The 21,440-nt window shown below is 44.7% G+C and overlaps 1 protein-coding gene across 1 annotated transcript in view; it reads left to right on the top strand.

Annotated features, from left to right (window-relative positions):
* The window catches only part of Enpp2 (ectonucleotide pyrophosphatase/phosphodiesterase 2), a 95,759-nt gene extending 81,974 nt beyond the window's left edge, over window positions 1–13,785 (top strand). Inside the window, 8 exon segments of the mRNA XM_013074127.2 lie at window positions 2,091–2,165; window positions 3,387–3,523; window positions 4,569–4,704; window positions 5,287–5,364; window positions 8,298–8,430; window positions 9,676–9,773; window positions 9,776–9,831; window positions 13,188–13,785. Of these exon segments, the coding sequence (XP_012929581.2) occupies window positions 2,091–2,165; window positions 3,387–3,523; window positions 4,569–4,704; window positions 5,287–5,364; window positions 8,298–8,430; window positions 9,676–9,773; window positions 9,776–9,831; window positions 13,188–13,358 (884 nt within the window). The 3' untranslated portion in view covers window positions 13,359–13,785.
* Window positions 13,786–21,440: the final 7,655 nt, after the last annotated feature.

Here is a 21,440-nt window from a genome sequence, read left to right as displayed (position 1 = left end):
GAATCAGGAAGCTGAGGAGGGAAAAGAAACACAAACTCCAGTCGGCACCACCAAACTTTGGAAGGCAGAAGGGATGAGCGCGGGGAAGTGCACACCACTTAAAAAGATTGGCCTCTCAGTGTTGTGCCGAGTGTGGTCTTTGGAGGGGAGCCGTGGCCCAGGGGGAGAGCTCCAGAGACTCCGTTGTAAACAGGGCTCTGGCCTTCGGGAGGGGCTGTGTCTGGAATTCTGTGAGTAAGAAGCTGACCTGACCCGTCTGAGAAAATCCAGAAGCCAGGCTGGGTCACAGGGCAGGGTGAATTGGGGAGGTGGGAGATTGACATGTAATACTCTGCAGCACAGTAGGGTGACGAAAATTGATGACGTATTTGAAATAGCTAGTAGAGAGGACACTGAGCACCAAGAGATGACACACGTTTGGGTGATGAGTACACCAGTGACACCCATCTGACGGTCACGACAGTGCATGCACGTGTTGGAATATCGCTGTACCCTACACAGCGTACGATTATTGCATCCAAAATTTTGGGAGATCTTCAAAAGTAAATATTACAAAATGTGGCTACTCTAGTTACTTAAATCGAGTCATTTACTGAAAAAAAGACAAAGAAAAAGAAAAGGAAAAGATAAAAAAGAAATCACAGAAACACACGGCAAACACAGAGGGCCACAGGCTGGGTTTTGAGGTAAAGATCGTAACACATGTAAAGTCTGAGATTCAAGTACGTTTTTTGGCCTGAGTAAGTTTCTTCTAAACAGAAATGCGACACATGGCCCACCCAGGAGATCGTGGAGGCTGCTGGAGTCAGGCTGTGTCAGAGGACCTGTGATTCTTTCCTATTTGATAAACGGAAACAGTCAGATCTAAAATGTGTGTTCCTCACTGCAAAGATTATTTCACTTCTTTTTTGGATGAAACCATGAACCTGGCGAGACCAGGTGGCTTTTAACAATTTAAGGGGAGGGTGCCAGTTGGGAATCTCAGTTGCATTTTAGGATGTTGTCAAAACCACTGTTTTTTTTTTTTTCTTATGCCCAGGAATGACTGAATAAAAGCAAATTAGATAATAATATGTATTTGTGCTCCAGCTCTGTTCCAAAAACTGCAGTTGTGTCAGTAGTTTGGAAGCTGAAAGCCCAAAGTTCTGAAGTGAACCGAGTCTGTATACACAGAGCAGAAGAGCGAGTAGAGACAGAGGAGTTTCACTAGGGAACAGCTCAGAGGAAAGTGAATCTTAAGATGGCTTGGCGGTCTTGTGCCTCCTGTCCCTTCCCCGTCACCCCTCTCCCATGGTGTCCAAATTCTGTGACCGTATTACTTGTCATGAACTTTGAGTACAAAATGGCGATTAGTAACAGTGATGCCAGGGCCGTGGGCATAGTCTGGGGTGTGTTGTCACCCTGGCTTAATTTTCTGTGTCCTGTGAAGGGCACCACTGGGGCCATGTCACCCTTGTGTGTGACGCCGGTCACCTCCTGCTCCCCATCGCACCCTAGACAGCTCTGCAGGGCTGACTCTGTCGTGTGTCGGTTATTGTCACCATGTTCATCTTCCCCGGCCCGAGCTGCAGTTTTCTGAGGGTCAGAACGCCTTGTCTTAACCGCCTTGCTCACTATATCCACCGCAGCTCAAAACCTGCCACAAAGTTCTCAGGAAAGGTTGGATGGGAAGAATGTGCTAATGGATGAACTGAGGAAAAGTGGCAGGGCTGCTGAAGGAGACTGGAAAAGTGATTGCTGGTGGAGAGAAAAGAGTGCAGAGTGTGAGAGAGCTGCCAGCCACACCGGAGAGCAGGATGCTGTCAGGAGGCAGCTGCTGTGGCAGGGAGTGCTACGCCGAGGAAAGAGGAAACTGTAGGAGGAAGAGTAGAGTTGGTGGAGTCTACAGATTGTTCACAGTATTGCTTGGTGGCCACTCTATAAAGAGGGTTTTATTCATGTAAAGCATGGTTGCTGTTTTGTTCCCTATTCGGAGTCAATGGGAGGCTAGGCTTGAATTTAAGTTTGGAGAAACGTGCTCAGTAAGCATTACAACTTGCATGATAAAAAGAGAAGAGCGTCTCAAAAAATTCTGATACTTCTACTTCCAGCTGAAACCAGGAAATTCAGAAGCAGCAAAAATGAAAACAAGGAAAACATTAATGGAAGTTTCGAACCTAGAAAAGGTTTGGTTTGAGTTTTGAAGGAGGGTCTGGGTTGCTTGATTGCCTCCACGTACTACTGTAATGATGTGCTGGCTTGTAATTTATTCCTTAGATTTAACTTATTTCCTATTGTCATGTTAACGTTCTAATTCCTAGGGGTGGGTCCCCAAATTGGCAGCTTAAGCAGAGCTTCCACATTTACCGCAATGCTGAGGAAGCGAAGTCCCCAGGCGGCTGGTGTTGCAATACTGTGGGTCACACTGCCCCGATCAGCAGTTCTCCGTAGGAGGGTTTTGCAAAGTGTTCTATGAAAGGTCTTCTCCATTGCATAGAATGGTAACACTTTAATTAAAGCAACATGTATACATAATTTAATAAGTACTTGCCAGAACTGGTTTTTTTCCTAATACAAATAATAGTTTAAAAAGTTTTTATCACTTAGGAAATCCTGAATTGCCTAAACCTCAATCTCTAAATAGTTTGATCTGTAGGGACCCCGACTTCTAAAAAGTTTTAGCTTATACTGGAATGAAGGTTTGCACACTAACTTCTTCCTCGAAGAGTGAGATTCCCCCCTAAGAGGAGAGCTTTCCCATGGCGGATGGCTCTGCGTTCGGGGTCTGAGTCCTTCGGTAAGGGATGGACTTCTCTGCTGGATTTCACGGACCTCTTGAGTGTCCACTTACGTCGTTATCTATACATGTTCCTTTAAACTCCTACCTGAGGAGTGGACCTCCAGGTGGCAAAGCTGCTTACTTACTGCTCACTTTTTAAGCTGAAATAATGCATATTTAAGTCACAGTTTGCAAATAATGGTAAGAGAGAGACTTCTTCTTAATTAAATCATCAGTTTACCTGACACACCTCCTCACAGGTCAAAGGATTTAATTCTACAAAAATCCAATCCTATCGGTTTTTCATTCAGCTGGATCACTCCACAATTTGCTACATGTTTCCATTCTACACAGATTTAAAATTCCTTCCCCTAAAAGAGCATTAATACAAGTACAGCAGTTAGTTACAATATAGCTTGGATAACTGCAAGTTTGACCTGTGCTTAGGTGATCAGATTTACAACCCAAGTGCTAGGAAAACTAACTGGATTAAATTAAGGAGAAGGTGCTATGTTATTAATAAGCGAGCTAGCAAATTTTAGAAGACTTGATGCTTCCAGTATTTCTTTAGCATTTGATGTAAAACTTTATATGCATTTAGCAGTTATTATTATTTTTTCTTCCCTAGAGAGACATCTCCTCTACGGACGACCTGCAGTGCTTTACCGGACCAGATATGACGTCTTGTATCACACTGACTTCGAAAGTGGTTATAGCGAGATATCCCTGATGCCGCTCTGGACTTCGTACACCGTTTCCAAACAGGTTGTTGAGAAAACTGGGCTTCATAGTCTTCATTTCATTGTATTCCTTACAGTTGTACAATAATTGCTTGCTTCACAGAATTTTATCTTAGAAAATAAATCTTAATTTTTCCTGATTGAAGAAATTCTCTGTCGGGTCTACTGTAAGATATTTAGAATATTTATTTGGTGTTTCACTACTACCACGGTAATATGCTGAATATTGAAGACAGCATACTAATTCTTTTCATTTTTATATTCTGTTTAAGTTACAGGATAGTTACGAAAGCCAGTGTTGAGACAGGGTCTCTCTCTGTAGTTCAGGCTGGCCTGGAACTCACTATGCCCCCCCAGGCTGGCCTCAAGCTCATGGTGCTCCTCCTGCTTCAGCCTCCTGAGTGCTGAGATTACAGGCATGTACTACCACACCCAGGTGCTTTGTTTGTTTTAATGGAGTATTTTTAGAGCAGTTTTTAGTAAGCAGCAAGATTTAGTGGAAAGTACCGGGAATTCTGAGGCACTCCCTGACAGCCCTCAAACTCCCCCATGATTAGCATCCGGTTTGAATTTTAGTTTTGCATTGAGCTTTCAGTTTGACAAAGCTGAGATACAAAGCTATATATCAAGAATTAGAAAAATTTATTTGGTGATTGAGGTATGTTTTTGACCTCTGAATATAAATGAAGAGAATACTTCTACTGCCCCCAGGCAGCTCCTCGTTAATGTGCACTGTGTACACATATGTACGATCTTGTTCATTTTATGTATTTTTGTAGACAGAAAACACACATATACATGCCTCTTTTGTGGATCCCCATCCATTATTTCAGCAGTGCGATTTCACCTTTATAAATTGTTTTACTTAAGTCATTTTACTTGAAAATGACTGGTTTATTGTATTTAAAACTAATTATGACTTTGCTATAAGGAGTCAGACTATCAGACGAGGAGCTACAGTGAAAACAGCAGGGCGTGGTCTGGACTGTTCAGGGCAGAGGAAGCCGGCATCCCTGTCCCTGTCCCCAGGTCTGCGGTGCTGTCTCTCACTGTCTCTGACCCCCATGCAGGCTGAGGTCTCTCTTATCCCTGAGCACCTGGCCAGCTGCATCCGCCCTGACGTCCGCATCTCCCCAGGCATCAGTCAGAGCTGCCTGGCCTACAAGAACGACAAGCAGATGTCCTACGGCTTCCTCTTCCCACCCTGTAAGTCACTGGGGGTCTGGGGCTGCTCACCCACACCATCCTGGGCCTTTGGGGGAGAGAATCTTGGCCATCAGGTTCTCAGTGCTTGGGTTTTCTTTAGGAGAGGCCATGGAGACATTGTGGAGTTAACTTCTACAAGACCCTTCTGAAGCTGGCCAAAAAGTGACCAGCTTTCAAAACTGCAACTCTCCAGGGAATTCTGAAGTGCCAGGGAATCTTTGTGTCTCTCCTCTCAGCCCTAATGAGACTCCGAAAGGGAAATAGTCATTAAGACAGTAGCCCTTAGAGCCCTTTAACTAGCTCTCCTTGTCTTGATGACATTTTTTTAAGGCTAAGGAGATCAAGGGATTGTTTTGCAGCTCTAGGTAGGAAGAAAGGCATTGTAAGCAGTTTTTGAGAGAGGGCTGTTGAGGGAAGAGGAGGGGAAGGGTGAGGGGAAGCAGGAACTGTCCAGAGGGCGAGGGAGGAAGAGTAAAAGAATAGATTGTTCATTTTGTGTGGTTGGGACCATTCTGGAACATTGATTTCTGTGGATGGAGATTCTGCTGAGCAATGGACATTATTTGTTTTCCTGATGCTTAGATCTGAGCTCTTCTCCAGAAGCTAAATATGATGCATTCCTTGTGACCAATATGGTGCCAATGTACCCTGCCTTTAAACGTAAGTCCAATATTTACCTAATAAACTGGGACTTGTGAAAATAAATATGTCTAAATTTACCACTTACCTCTTCTACTTCTATATTGATTTTAATAATAATAACACCTTTCATGTAGTTAGCATTATACTTTTTGTAAGAGCTTTCACATAAATTCTGTACCATTAACCCCAAAGTTGAATGTGCAAGGGAAGTTGGCAGCTAGTTGATGCCTTTTTATAATTAAGAAACTGACCTCACAAGAAGTGACCTAGGTCGTGAATGGCAGAAGCTGAGGCAGTCCATGTTTGTGTTTTTCTTCTAACTTGCAGTTCTTTCTGTTTTAATGCTCACTGTTTCCATGGTTAAAAAGAGTCATCACCGAGCCTGGAAGGTCACTTGTCATTAACGTCTATATTTATCATCAAACATTTCAGTGAAAGCCACTAACACTGCTCTCCTATGGGGTGCTCAGGTATTCTGGATGTTAGTGCTGAAATTTGGTTATCTGATTCATGAGAATATTAACTTTAGAAGACTTTAGGACTCTGAGAATTATTAGTTAGTCTCTTTGAATACATGATTTATTTATATATGACATAAATGTTTTTGTGCAATTCTATAAATTGTGTAAACACAGTAAGCTCTGGCCCCAAAAAACCAAGTTCTAGTTCTTAGAATTGTGACTGTTGTCTATATAATCATGAAAATTCTATTTACCCTCCCATTTGTAAAATTAAGGGATTTTTATTGCCTGACTTCTAAGACTTACATGGATTTGTGACTTAATTGCCCAGTGACCAAAACAATCCATTTTCTATTTCTCACAATAAAAATTAACTAATCCACCCACCCATCCATCATCCATCCATCCATGTGTTCAGAGATAGAGAAAGCATTGTGGAATAGCTTTTCCCTCATTTTAGTTCCTTTTTAGTGGAAAGGCCTCTGTGTTGTGGGATGGGTCAGACAAGGAATTGCTTTTCCCTGACTTGGCGTGGCAGAGAGGGCTGGGCTAGCATAGGGAACTCTGAGGGCTGAACTAGGGTTTCAGAACAGGAACAGGTGAGTCCCAACTATCAGTGACAGTTAAGCCTCTCCAGCTTAACCTTGGTGAATGACGCACATGATTTAGAGGAAAAAAATGTTTATTTGATGTCCTAGTTAGTGACTTTATCACAATGTTATACAGAATGCAGCTTCATTTAATTGCCCCTAATCAGGGTTTCCTGAATCTCCCTATGCTTTGTTGATGCATTTTCTGACCAAACAGTAATAAAGAAAACACATGGTACCACCCCGAGGCTGGTGTGGAAAAGGCCTTTCACAGAGAACTTGCTGTTCTGCACTGGGGGAATGGTTTCTTCACATGCCGCATTTCCGTGGGTTTGGCCTTTTGACTGTTGTCATTCATTGTTGTTTCTCTCTCTCTCTCTCTCTCTCTCTCTCTCTGTCACTTTTTTCCCTCTTAACATTTGATCTTCTGCCTCACTGTCCTTTCTGTAGTGCAGATATCCAAGGTAATTTGTCTCTGGCAGGCTCCTTTGCTCTTCTCCTTTGGAGTAGAGATCAGAAAATACAGAGCAGTGCGGAAGCATTATGGGGCAGTGGCCAAGTGCTCTTAGCAAGGGCAGGAGGGAAGTGGGCACAGCTGGAAGTTCAGGCCCCCGTGTAGACTGGCACATGGTGCGATGGACCTAATTCTTGAGAACCGACTTCCCTGCTTGCCTTTCCTGCCCTCTGCTGTGCCTTTTGTCCTCTCCTCTTCTGTCCCCTCCTCTCATGCTCCTCTAGTTGGACTTCATGTACCCTGGGGCTAGGGTGTGTGAGGATGTCCTCAGGTGATGCTGAAAGGGAGGGGAAACCAGACAGGCACAGACCAGGAGACGAGTTTTCTAGGTGAAGGAAGCACAAATGCAAAAGCTGGAACAAGTCTGGCCAGGCTGGAGGTCAGGAAAAAAAGGCTTGGACCGGATGGAGGTGGTGAAGGGTATGAAGTAAAATCAGAGAAGTCATGATGGGCCAAAGTAGGATTTGAGGTTTTAATTACAGTGAGAAATCATGTGGAATGTTAGAAATGTGTGCATGTGTGTGAGTGTGCTGTGATCTGATTTATGGTGTAAGAGAATCCATTTGCCTACCGCATGGAGAAGGCATGGGACATGGCCTAAGGTAAGCATTTCTCTCTGGGAGCCAGGAAGTCGTCTTCTGCATGCTTCCTGTCAGGCAGGACGGAAGCTTAGGACAGGCAGCCAGACATGGGGTGGCTGGGATGATGCGGAGACAACACTGAGTGTGTGCCTATTCCACAGCGTGGAGAGAAGTCAGGACCAAGGCTTGGACTTTGGCCTGGACACCCGGGTGTGTGGGTGTACCGTTGACTATGATGGGGACAGCAGGGGTGGCCCGATTGGGAAGGGAGTGCAGAATCCGAGCAGTGCTCTGTCAAATGAGCCCACTAGATGTTCATGTGGGTTATGAGACTGGGCTGGGTGACCCAGCTGGAGCTCTGCGGAGAGGTCAGGGCTACCTCAGGGATGGCATAGTGATGAGATCTCAATGGGGGATGGAAGAGAAGGTAAAGAAGGCTGCTGCACAGCTCAGAAACACCACACTGCTGTCTGTACTTAGGGTTTCCTGCCTGCCGTGTTCTGCCCCCATCTCTGCTTGGGAGACCCCCACTCTACAGAGCTCAGCTCAATAACCTCATCTGGGAATCCTTCCCTGATTCACTGGCCTAGGCTAAGCTCCCCTTCCAGTGTCTCCTAGTTCCAAGTCTCTCCCTTCGCTGGTTCAGAAATGACACACATGGATAATGCTTCAGAACAGATTCTTTTCATGAGTCACAAAGCCTTATTGTCTCTGGGATTGTGACATTCAGCTTGTACAATGCATCCTTGAGAGAATCGGGCTGAAGCAAGTTTTTTCTTGAAGAGTTGATTTTGTCTTTGCATAGGAGTATGGAGTTATTTCCAAAGAGTATTGGTGAAGAAATATGCTTCAGAAAGAAATGGAGTTAATGTGATAAGCGGACCAATCTTTGACTATGATTATGATGGCCTACACGACACAGAGGAGAAGACCACGCAGTAAGCTTTTCATGTCACTTCAGTGAATGACATTTAGAGTCAAAGACATCACTCAGAGCTTTAAAAAAAATATTCATGTCCTAAAGAAAAGTTGGTATCTCTTAAATCTTTTATTCTTTAAATATCTTTTTAAATTCTTCACTTCTTTGATTGAGTCTTTGATTGAATATGGAATTCGTGATTGGAATGGAAGTTTGAATTTCATGGTAAGTAATTGCAATTTTTCATTCCATGAAAGAAAATGTATCAAACTATTGAAAAATTTGACATTTATTTCTCAACAACTCTTTGATAAAAAGATGATATTTTCCACTTAACTCCTCTATCTGGGGAGACGTTTTAGACTCTTCTATATTTTTTCTGTATTTCCTAATGAGGTAGACTCATTTTAGGAAATACACTGCTTGAGTCTGATTGTTTCTATCTCTCTCCATGGTGCTGTTGGGAATATAAATGAATAAGGCAGAGCTTACAGTTTAGTGAAGAAGGTAAAAAGATATATACACAACAAACCCAGAATAAGTTGTCCTTTAATTTTCCATGTGCATGAAACAGTCAGAGAACAGAACAGAATGGAAGGGATGGTTTAATTGTGATTTGCAGACATGCACTTAGAGAGGAGAATGCTATTTTAAAAAAGGTAACTAATAAAAGACATTTTGCTCGATGGGAAAAGAGTGTTTTATACCTCTAAGATTGTCCCTAGAACTCAGTTCTTAGCACTTCGCTTGGCAAATGAGTTCTTTGAACTGAGTTCGGGATCTCATCGCAGCCCAAGAAAGCTGTTGTCCCCCTACATGCAGTGTCTCCTGGACCTGTCCATTTCCTACAACTCTGACAGTTGTCTTCCCAAGACGCGGCTCTCACAATGGCTCTGCTCCTCCCGAAACTGTAGAGCATTCCCGCCCGGCACTCGGAAACCCCTGGGGCGTCCTTCACTCAGTCTTCCAGCCTCTCATTGCTGCAGCATCGATTTTCTCCCCTTCTCATCCCCAGCTCTGGGACCAAGCCACTTTATTTGCCTGGGATATCTCTCTCCCCTGCCAGGGGAGGAAGGCAGTGGGTTCCAGGCAGAGAAAACCTCATGGTCAGAGACGGAAGCGGGCTGGCACTGCGAGGGGTGGGAGCACAGGACAGACGGGGGCATGAACTGGGGTGACCCGGCGTGGCTCAGCGCAGTCACTGGTCACCCGGCACAGGAAAGCGCCCGCGTTTACTGTGATTTCATTTCACCTCCTGTTTCAGGTACGTGGAGGGCAGCTCCATTCCGGTGCCGACTCACTACTACAGCATCCTCACCAGCTGCTTGGACTTCACTCAGCCGGCCGACAAGTGTGACGGCCCCTGTCCGTGTCCTCCTTCATCCTGCCCCACCGCCCCGACAACGACGAAAGCTGCAACGTGAGTGAGGACGTGCCACGATGACCAGTGCTCGTTTCTTAGTTTATATTCCCTTCGCCGAAGGCAGACTCACTTACTGGGAAGCGTGTGGAAGACCCAACTAGTGGGACGAACAAAGGGGCCGACAGGACTTGATTCAAGGCATAGCACCTTGGCGCTCCAGGGGCTTTTAGTTTTCAGAGCATGTGTGTACGCGTGTACACACTGACATGTTTGTGCGTCAGATTTTGACAAATGATTAAAAGATGTCTGGGTGCTTTTAGTTTTAGAAAAGGGATACATATTTTGTAAAAAGAAGATAGAAGGCAGCATGATTTTGATAATTGTTGGAGCAGAGTGAGAGTTCGAAGGAGTTCATGTTAGACTCACTACTCTTGTGGATGCTTGAAAATGTCCATAATGAAAGTTTTTCAGAGAAAGACAGAGACAGAGACAGAGAGGACGAAAGAGCTTGGTAATCGGTTGCCTTTGCGGCTTGCTGGGGGGCGGCAGCAGTCGCTCCATTGCTGGCGCTGATGCTCCGCCCCTTTCTGCCCCAGTGGGGGCACAGGGTGCTGATGGGGGAGTCCTGGGGAGACGGGAACCGAGAGCTCAGCCCTGCACGGACTCAGCCTGCAGGCCCAAGGTGAGGGCCCCTCAGTGTCCGCGCTGCCAGTCTGACTTTGGAAGCGACAGACTCTGACCTTGTTCCACACACCAGAGGAGCAGGGCTGCGGCTACGGGAGGACACAGTCACCACACTGTGCTCGCACTTGTAAACTGCGGGAAGCTGCTTGCGGAGAAACGACAGCGTGTGCGTTAGACGTCGTCTCTACCCGCGGGCAGCTGCAGTGAGCCGCTGCCGACACAGTGGGCGGGAGGGGCCTGTGCAAGAGCAGCAGCAACAGAGAGCATCACCTGGTGGTCCGTGGAGGTCTTTGGCGGTGGCTTCGGTCACGGGCGGCGGTTGGGGCTATGAGATTCCAAGCAAAATGAGGATGCGGGGAAGGTTCAGAATACTGGAGCTGAGTGGGAGATAACATTTTAAACGTTGCTTGGAATCACATTTTAAAGTAGTAGCATTAGTAGTGTTGAGTTTGTGTTGTGTACAAGCCCTAATCCAAGCACTGTGCGGCACCCCATAGGCATTACAGTGCTTCCAATCCTCTAGTCTCCCTGCAAGGCCTAGCTCTCTGTCTGTGTTCTCTTCACATATATTCATCTTGCTGAATTGCTAAGGCTGGGCTTGAACTTGCATCCTCCTGCCTCAGCCTCCCAGAGTGCTGACATTGCAGGTGTGCACCACCACACCTGGCTATTTTTAGTTTTCCTTCCTACCTTGGTGCACACTAACTTTTCTTATAATTTTATTAGTTTTTCATCTTCATCAGTCTCCACCAACAGTTACTTCTGTGGGTGGCCAGCCAACACCCTGACAACGTATTTTCTTCATGCACACCATTGCCTGTATTTCCTAGTGACGGGTCAGAGATCATAGTTTAGCATGTGAGAGCCAGAAGAAAATGCCCCTCTGGTGCAACTGGCATACCGCTTCCCAAAGAAAGAAGTAGCAAAAGACACATTTTCCTCCTGTGAATTCTTATAATCCCAGCTTGCCGTGACTTAAATTAGGAAAATTCTTTTCATTGCTGACCACATTTTCAAATGGTTGGATTTACAAAGGAAAACTCGGATGGGTTGACCATCGAAAAAAATCAAACAAATGAGCTGAATGTGAAAATTCTCCCTAAATCCAAGCCCATGCTTACTCTGCTGCTCTGAGCTCTCCTATCCCATCTGGAGACCTCCTACGTGGTTCATTACGTGGCCACACTGAGGATGGGTCAGTACCATGCGGGCAGGGTTCTATTTAGGTTGTCCCCAGACTCTCGGGGATCGTGGTTAGACTGGGTAGAGGGTGGGGCACGGAAGGCTAATATCCTTACTTCTCCAGCCTGCAAAGCAAGTTCTTCCCATTCCTTCCTCTTTCGGGGATGGCCAGGCCTCGCTTCCTGAAGCAGTGCCCCACGGTGCATGTTTAGCTTGGCACAAGCCACTGTGACGCCCCGTCCAGGTCTGTGTGGGCTGGAGCTTTCTGAGAAAGCCTTGCAGGTCCTGGGCCTTGGTGGGTAGTTTGCTGAGGCCACTCCTGCTTGAGAGTGGGCCTAGGGTGTGTCTGAACAGTCTCAGCCCTGGGTCACGCAGCCGCACTCTGACTTCTAGAAAGAGCACATCCTTTTTTTTTGGTACCAGGGATCGAACTCCGGTCTTTGTGCTTGCGAGGCAGGTGGCTCAACCACTGAGCTAAATCCCCGGCCCCAGAAAGAGCAAATCTTGAATGCAGTTAGGGAATGAAATGGTCTGTGAAGCCCCTGCTGTCCCGTGGCTGCTAATGCAAGCGGTGACTCTTCCTAACATACAGCTTTCCAGTCTTGTTCTTTTCCTCCCATCTTCTCTCTCAAATGAACGAATGTACTTTTGAGATGCAAAGGACTGTTTCACTGGAATTACCTTTTAGTCTTGAGTTAGACCCGAAGTCAATTGTGTGATGTGGGACATTTGACTTTCTTCCACCTGCAGTCTGTGCCAAGGAGAACATTTTCGGCAAACAGATAAGTGAAAGCAAAAAAAAAAAAAAAATTTCCTCCCTTTCTTCTGTGAGGTTTCTGGACCTTATTTTCCTCTTCTTTCCTCTTCTCTTTTTGTCTCGCTTCCAAAGTGCTGCTGGAGTAAGCATGATTAACCTTAAAATCGATGAAGAAACCAGGCCCTGAGAGGTCAGATAGTGTGACCAAGGCTCTAGCCAGCAAGTCTGGCCTCGATCGGTCCCCACCGCCAAGTCCAGCTGCTGAGCTGCATCAGGCGAGGCTCGTTATTACAGTGCTCATGCACTGCAGAGAACGTGGCTGATGCGGGGAGCTTCTGAGCAGCCTGGGATGCACACGTGTGCAGTGATTCTGTACTCCGGATGCCGGCTCTCCCTTTTCCTTGGGAAGCAGAAGAGCATGGTAGATTACCGTGATCCAGGCTCCACTTCGCATTCAGCAGCTGGGACAAGAACCAATAATCCAATCTTCTGCGGTCTCTGGCTTTCCTCGTTCTGATTTACATTGAGAGCCTACTGAGGAAAGTGCCTCCCCTCCTTCATCTGTTTGCTGCAGTTAATCGCCACTAAGCAATGTTCACAGCCAAGGGCAGGCATTTGGGGTGCTGCCTGGCAGGAATGCAGGGGAGCGGTGGAACAGGAAGGTCAGCAGGGAGCAGCAGGCTGGGCTTGGTGTGTGAAGCACGAGGAGGTCACTTGTGGTCTTGGTGCCGTGACCACTGCGAGACCCCCTCTGCGAAGTCAGACTCTGATTGCTTGGTTTCCCTTGCAGAGCTCAGAGGATGAGTCGAGATGGGTAGAAGACCTCATGAAGATGCATACAGCTCGTGTGCGGGACATCGAACAGCTCACCGGTCTGGATTTCTTCCGAAAGACCAGCCGCAGCTATCCAGAAATCCTGGCCCTCAAGACATACCTGCATACGTACGAGAGCGAGATTTAGCTTCCCAGTCACAAGCCGTGCAGCCTTACCACCTGGTGTATATTTTTATATTGTGTTTGTATTTATTAATTTGAACCAAGACATTAAAAAGCCTTAGTATTTTAATCCTGTACCAAATCTGACATATTAAGCTTGAATGACTCCACTGTCTTTCTCTAATGCTTGATTTAGGTAGCCTTGTGTTCCAAGTAGAGCTTGTAATAAATACTGCAGCTTGAGTTTTTAGTGGAAGCTTCTAAATGGTGCTGCAGATTGAATATGTGCATTGAGGAAATATTAATTTTCCAGTGCACAGTTGCCACAGTTAGTCCTGTACTGTATCGAAATACTGATTTTGTAAAGTTGCATTCATTTGCTGTTAACTATGACAGACATATTTAAGCCTTATAGACCAATCTTAAATATAATAAATCACACATTCAGTTTTTTTCTGGGTTTGTTTGAGTCTTATTTCACTTAGAAATTAAAGGGTTTGTTCAGGTATAATCATGCATGTAAGGAGCACATTTCTTACATTGGTTCTTTCCAGTTGTTTCCTTGATATTTAACTATGGTGGCCTGGAGGAGATGGTTTGGGGTTGTATCTATGGGAAACCAGAAGGGCAGAAGGAGAAGACAGCACAAGGAAACTCCTGAATATCATCTCCCAACCTATCTACTTTTGAAAATATTTTGGAAGAATTGTCTCTTTTGATCACATTGGTTCAAAAGTCTAAGTAGACTGAACAGACTCAACTTAGACCACATTAAGCATATATTCTGCATAAAGTATCAACCAGAGAACCCTGGAGGTTATAACGAGAACCAAGCCAGCTGAGCTGAGGTATAAACATAGATGTGTAATTAATAAGGTAGAAAATAATAAATGCTAAGTGTAAAGGGGCAGTAAATGTACAATACAACTGAAGGTTCTGAATGGTATCTGGTGGTTTTAGAAGAACATAGTTATCACTTTAATAATGATGGATGGAAAAACATTTCCATCTTTCTGTCATGGTGAAAGACAATAGTTGTCACATTAGTATCGTGGTGAAAGACTACAGTTGTCACATTAGTATTGTCACTAATCGATTAGTGTCATACTCTTAGTACACGTTTGCAGTATAAAGTTTGTATAAGTCTTTTGTGGTGTTGGTACATGTACATAACACACCTCATTTCTTTTTACTTCGCCTTCTATAAATTTTCCTTTAAAAATACATCAATTTAAGAAGGAAAACATCATGTTAAAAAATAATTACATCAAAAATAAGAAGATGGGGGCTGGGGATTTAGATCAGTGGTTCCGCTCCCTGCCTCATAAGTGGAAGGATCTGAGTTCGATCCCTGGTACCAAAAAAAAAAAAATAGGAAGATGGTACTGGGAATATGGGAAAAGTCATGAAAGTGGTAAAGAAAGACTGACATTTCAGAAACACAGCAATAGGCTGGAAGAAGTGCTCACATTGCTAATGACTGCTACATGTACCAAGCACCTACTATATTCCAGCTGCATCTGTGGGACTTTCTATGCTTTGTTTCTAAACACCGAAGAGTGGGAAGCACAGAAAGACTTTATGGAGGGGGGAAATGGGGATGTAAGCGGGGAGAATGCTTGAATTGGGCTTTGGAGTTTGAGGTAGGGTGTAAGTATGGTAGAAATAAATTGGACTGTGCTTCATTATTCACTCAATGTTCTACAGTGTTCATTGAACATCTACTACATGCCAGTTGGTGTTTGGCACTGGGGATAAAGCAGTGAAAAAAAAAAACATGGTTCCTGGTCTCACAGAATTTTACTCGTCAGTGAGAGAACAAAATGCTATTCAGAAGCTCCAAAGTTTAGTGAGATGTGTGTTGTAAGAGTCTAACATGATGTGGGCGGGGGGCAGAAGTGAAAGGGGGTGCAGATGACACCCCAGCCAAGACTGGCCGTGAGAGGAGCCAGTGTGGGAAGGAGGAGCGGGCCAGGGCTGTCGGTGGGAAGGATCTTGGGAGGCCAGAGGACCTGAGGGAAAGCAGGTGTCCCCGAACACAATGACAAGGGCAGTAGGGACCAGCTCAAGCCCATGGAGGCATTCTGAGTTCATCCCAAGTGCCATGAGAGCTCACTGAAAAGTCTCAAGCAGGGTGGACAGGACTGGAGTTAAGACTTAGGTACACTGGCTGAGCCTGGTGACACGTGGCTGTCATCCCAGCACCCAGGAGGCTGAGTCAGGAGGATTGCTGAGAGTTTGTGGCCAGCCTGGATTACACAGTGAGTTCAATGACACCCTGAACTACACAGCGAAATCCTGTCTCAAAAAACCAAAACCAAACAAACTGACCAAAAAGTAGCATTGCAAGGGAAAGGGGCTAATTCTGATTTTAAAAATAGTAATGAGTTCCTTGCTAAGCTAAATTTGTGTATCACCTCAGACTGAACTCTTCTCAAAATAGGTTATACCTGAGGCTTTTGGGGAGAAGAGCAGCACATTTACTTGAGTGCCACTGCTCTATTTTTATCCTTGGGCCAAGTTTTTCTTTCTTTCTTTCTCATAAATAAACTTCAGGCCCAGAGAGAACAACAACCACTGTGTATTTCAGGTAAGTAGCTTTGCCGATAAACACATGTCCTTAATTGTGGGGTTGTTTATGAAAGTCCCTGAATGGACAAGGACTCTGTTAAAATGAGGTGTAGAAGACTATTTTCATATTGTGACCTTGGTCCATTCATGCTTTCGCTGAGTGAGCTGCCGCCCACTCGCTAGCCTGGTGGTCCTGTTCTGGTGGCCATGGCCAGAGTCTTCTCTAGAATGAGCTCATCGTATGAGATGGGCCAGGGAGACAGCCACATGGTTCCCCAAAGGGAGGACATGACGAACTGTGTACAGGAGGCTTGGCGTTTGAGAAGTCTCGGAACAAAAGCAGTGCTGGGCGCCAACTCGGTTTGTGTAACTCTACCCAAGAGCCACAGCCATCCACTTCTGGTGCCCATAATTCCTGTGGTGTTGGGAAGATGGAGATGGACCCTGTTTATACCCCTCTTCCTTCATGTCTCCTGCACGGTCTCTCTGCTGAGTCAGGACCAGGCTGCCTGTGACTGGGAAGTGGTAGAGACAGTGGGAATTCTCTCGTGGCTTTGAGAGGTTTGTGTGGGACAGTGATGAGGAAAGTTCACAGTTAAATATTTATCATTAGCCCTCCAATTTTGTTCTTTTTTTCAGTAAATCAGTTTAGGTAGATCCTTTGGGTTTCCATGTGAATTTTTGGAAACTACCTACTAGGCTATTGACTGGGAGTTAATTGCATGTATACATCAAATTATCTGGGACTGACATCTTAAATAATATTGGATCTCCTGACCTATGAACAAAGTACATATTTCTATTTACATGGGCCAGCTTTTGTATGACTGACTTGTCTGTATCTCACTTTTTGAAGATATTTTCAGTGAATGAAGAATTCTAGGGTGACAGTTATTTCTTTTGGTGACTCAAATATATTGCTTCATTGCCATCTAATGTGCCTGATAGGTTTGGTTTTTGAGACAGTCTCACTATGTAGTGCAGGCTGGCCTCGAACTCATGGGAACCCTCCTGCTTCAGCCTCCCAACTACTGGGATTATAGGTGCGCATCACCATACCCAGCTTATAGTGTGCCTGGTAGAAACTACAGTTATTATCTTTGTTCTGTTTTCCGTGGCAGTTTATCAGGTTTTTCATTTGTCACAGGTTTTCTTTGTTTGTGGTGCTGTGGTGGGGATCAGGCTGTATAAAAAATTGTTGGGGGCCAAATTGTGTGACTTACACCCCTCAGTCCCAAGGCCAATGTAACCTCCCTTGGGAAAGAAACAGAAAAGCACACAGAGGCTCTGTGTTTTTGGCTGTGTGGAGAATGTTCATAATCACGGTGCTCTCATGCCAAGATAACATCTGTTGAAGACAGTGTAAAGAATGCTATTCCTTATTAACTTGGGCAGGCATCTGGGAATAGGGAAGAACCTGTTCCCTTTTCACATGCTCCCCTTGTAAAAGTTTAACCTGTTCCTTATTTTTCAAAATATCTTTTCAACTGTTATTGTTCTATGAATGATGCACAACCCCTTCCCGCTACGCTTCTCACTTGCTAATAAGAGTTGGTCAACTGTGGAGATTGCTGAGTCTGTCCACTAGAAGCAGACTCCTCTCAGTCCCCTTACACCTTGAATATTGTCTCTGTTTCCTTTTATTTCCTGTTGTTCCCCTGCTTACAGGTATCTGAGGATCTGATCAGCTCCTGGCAGTTCTGGGCATCAAATCTAGGGCCTTGCACACACTAGGCAAGTAGTCTACTACTAAACTACATCTCCAGCCACATTTTGGTCAAAACTTTAAGCAATTTCATTTTGATGTGCCTAGATTTATTTTTTTTTCATGTTTCTTGCCCTTGGGATGTGTGAGTTCAAAGTTTTCATCAATGAGAAAATGTAAGCCCATTGCTCCTCCAAATATTATTTTTGGTTATTTCAGGGATTCACATACATATTTGGTGTAGTGAATTTGTTCCACTGTTAATTTATATTGGGATTTTTTTCTTTGTGAATTTCATTTCAGATAGTTTCTACTGCTATGTCTCAAGCTCACCGATCTTCTTCTGATTTTAAATTCGTGTAGTACTTTTCATCTCAGAATTCATAGTTTTTCTCTATCAACATTCAGCTGGAATCTTTTTATGTCTTTCATGACTTTACTTAACATATTTTATCTCTTCTGTAGCTTCCTGAACATACAGAATATAATTATAATGATAGTTTCAATGTCTGAATCTATGAACTCTAGTTATCTGTAAAATGTCTAGATCAGTTTCAGTTGAGTATTGTTCTGTTTTTTATGGGCTGTACTTTTCTCCTTACCTGGTAATTGTTTATTATTTATCAGATATTGCAATTTTAAACTTTTATATGCCCTGAATTTCTGCATTCCTTTAAATATTCTTAGCTGGGCATGGTGGCCCACAGCTTTCCTCCCAGCACTTGGAAGGCTGGGGGAGAAGGACCATCATCAGTTTGAGGCCAGCCTGGGCTACATACTGAGGCCATCTCAAATATGTAATTCTTGAGCTTTATTCTATGAGTTACTTTTTTGGGGAGGGAAAAGCTTCTTGGAAAATTTTCTCAGGAAAATAAAAAGCCTTGTGTTTGCTTTTAAACTTTGTTATGTGTGAAGATCGCTGCTCTCAGTGAGGCCAGAGTGTATGTAGCCTGTTCTTCCTGACTGCTGTGAATGCTCTAAAGGAAGATGGGTGCCGGTGAGCTGTTGGACTCTGTCGGGACCTGGCCACGTTCTGGTCCCTGGGTGTGCGCAGGGCACCGCCCTTCTGATTCTAAGGTGACATGTTCTCTGGCAGTCTGGGCAGGTTTCTTGGTGATGATGCCTGCTCACCTGGGCACCGAGGGAGCCCCTGCTGCATTCTGGAGTTCCTCCATGCCACCTTTATCCCTGGGACTCTGCCCCACGCAGCCCCCATCTTGCCATCTCTGGAGTCCCAACTTCGTCTCCCAGTCCTAAGAGCTGAGGGCCTGTGTCTGAACTGTCCTTGCTCCGTGGTACGCACCTTCCTCTGGGCAGTCATCTGGGGCTCTCACAGGCCATCCTACTGGTTTCCGACCTCTCAGGAAGCACCACCCTTTGCTGTCTGATGTCCATGTCCTGAGTGTCAGTGTTTTATAGGTTTTATTCAGCTTTTTCATTGTTTCAGGTGGCAGAACAAGCCTGGTCTCTCATTCCAGCTCTACCAGGAGTGGAACTGATGTTTTTGATCTTTGAAGGCTGGTATCTACTCATCTTTATAGTCTCCACTTACCAAAGTAGCGCATCTTCACTGTATCAGGTAATGAATAAGTGTTTGCAGACCTGAATTCACTTAATGTTAGATCTAATTAACATTTCATTTCACAAGTAAGACTGACATAGGCACTGCAAACATACAATGCATAGAAATGGTTTTAAGTTTAAAACCCCTCAGAGTATAGTGAGTCATGAATATATATATGTGTGTGTGTGTGTGTGTGTGTGTGTGTGTGTGTGTAGACTTTAAATACATTTATCATGTAAAATACATTTAGTGAGAACAGAAAGGAAGAATAACCACACCTTGATGTGGAAATTGGCATTCAACCAGCAAGAGCAATATGCTGAGTTGGAGCTGGTGACCTTGCATACATGATGTTTTCACGACTTGCAGCAATTCTGAAGTTCATATTAAACTCTTCATTGTATAGATGAAAGCATTTTGTGTCATCGGTGCAAAATTAATTGTTCAGGTTTATGTACATCAGGATCAAAAAAGCAGCATGTGACTCTGACTCCAAGATACACGCCATATGCCACACCAAGCTGCCCTGCAGGGAGGAAGCAATAGAGCCAAAGAGGTCTGAGAAGTGATGGCATTTAAGCCAGGGAGCTACTTGAAGGATCGGGAAATGTCTTTCCTGGGGAAAATGAAAGAATCCAGCTTTAGCGAACACTTGGAAAAACTGGAGTTTTGAGAGCTAATAATAGGCACAGGGAATGGAAATTGGTTTCATGTTGCACAGTCATGTTGGGTTGAGGACTGGGCTGTCAGAGCTGTCAGTCAGCCCTGTAAGGCTGAGTTTAAATAACAGAAGGATTTGCTGAAAGAATTTAAGCTTCATTCTGATGGCACTGGGTTACTCCTAAATACTGTAATGCTGGAGACTGGATGGACCAGGGTTGTGGCGTAGAAAGACCATCAACCTTCAAAGCACAGAGTATGCTGGATCTGGTAAAGGATCTTACTGTCACTGGGTAGAAGGGTGAAAGCCCAACAAAGTCAGTAGCACTGGGGATGGAAAGGAAGGAAGCACTGCCAGAGGAACAGGAGATTCTCTGACAGACAGTGGCAGCTGGGGAGACAATGGGGCCACTAACCAAGACTCCTAGGTGGAAGAAGACAAGGTAGCAAGGAGAATAGGCCACAAGGGGGAATCAGTCAGGATGGGTGGATTCGAAGACTAAGCAAGGCAGGCTGATGAAGAGGAGCAGGAGGCAGGTGCAGGAGGAGCGAGCTAAGGAGAAAGCACCTGTGGACCTACCAGGTAGGTGACACAGACAGGTGATGTTGACCTCGGAAAGGACACAGCCTGAGAAAACCACAGCCAGAGGGAGAGCACCAACGCTTTGAGGCAGAGGCGAGGAAACAAACACTAGCAGGAAGCGATTAAATGCTAGAAATTTGTAGTTAAATGATACCGGGCAACTTCATGGCTAAATTTTCTCGTATAAAAGAATGATAATTCCCATTTCTCAAGATTGGCATAAAAACTACAGGGGTAGACTTCATTAAAACATAAATTGGTAAAAATTTCACTGCATTTTTATCTCTACTTCCCGCCAAAGAAGGCATGACTCCCTTTTTTGTTTACTTTGATCTTTTTTCCTTCAGAGAAGGGGAGGAGAACAGAAACAACTTGAAATAAGTGAATTTCCTGCCTTGGAGAAGCCTAAACCTACTCATGAGGTGAAAAGAAAAGGTGTTTAAGTGCCCCAGACTGAGGCACTTTTCCTGGAGAGAAGTCTGGAGATTCAAGTAGGTGCTTCGGTCTAGGGTCTGCTCCACGATGTTTTAGGGAGGGAGAGCCACAGGTCCTAGGGATCTGGAAGAAGACTGGCAAACCTCAAGGGACCCGGATGTGCCGAGGGGTGGTGTGCAAGTTCCACACAACTTCCAATTCCCAGCATCTTCTCTTCACCAGATTCTGGCAAGGCTAAGTGAGAGGAGGTAGGAGCCTCAATAAATGCTACATTAAACATCATCTACATCAGCAAGCTGGATGGTTACAGTCTTTATTTATTTATTTTGTATATCCTTTTATTGGTACGTTTTAGGTGTACAATCTAATGACATTCATCATTGGAAATTTGCACCTTTACATAATCTCTCTTGGTTCTTATTTTTTCCCCATTCCCCTGCCCTCCCTTCAACTCCTCCATCCCTCCCTATTTACAAAGACTTTGTTTCCATTTTTCCATTTTCTCATATTAATTCCACTCCCTTCTTTCCTTTCCCCCAACCCCTCCCACTTCCCCTTCCCCTTTGCCCCTATTCTTCCTATTTCACAT

Source organism: Heterocephalus glaber, unplaced genomic scaffold, assembly GCF_053883595.1.
Source record: "Heterocephalus glaber isolate CG9 unplaced genomic scaffold, H.glaber_assembly_v1.0 deba00001555, whole genome shotgun sequence".
NCBI lineage: Eukaryota > Metazoa > Chordata > Mammalia > Rodentia > Bathyergidae > Heterocephalus > Heterocephalus glaber.
Note: the sequence above shows the minus strand (reverse complement) of the source record. Positions and strands in the feature narration are given on the sequence as shown.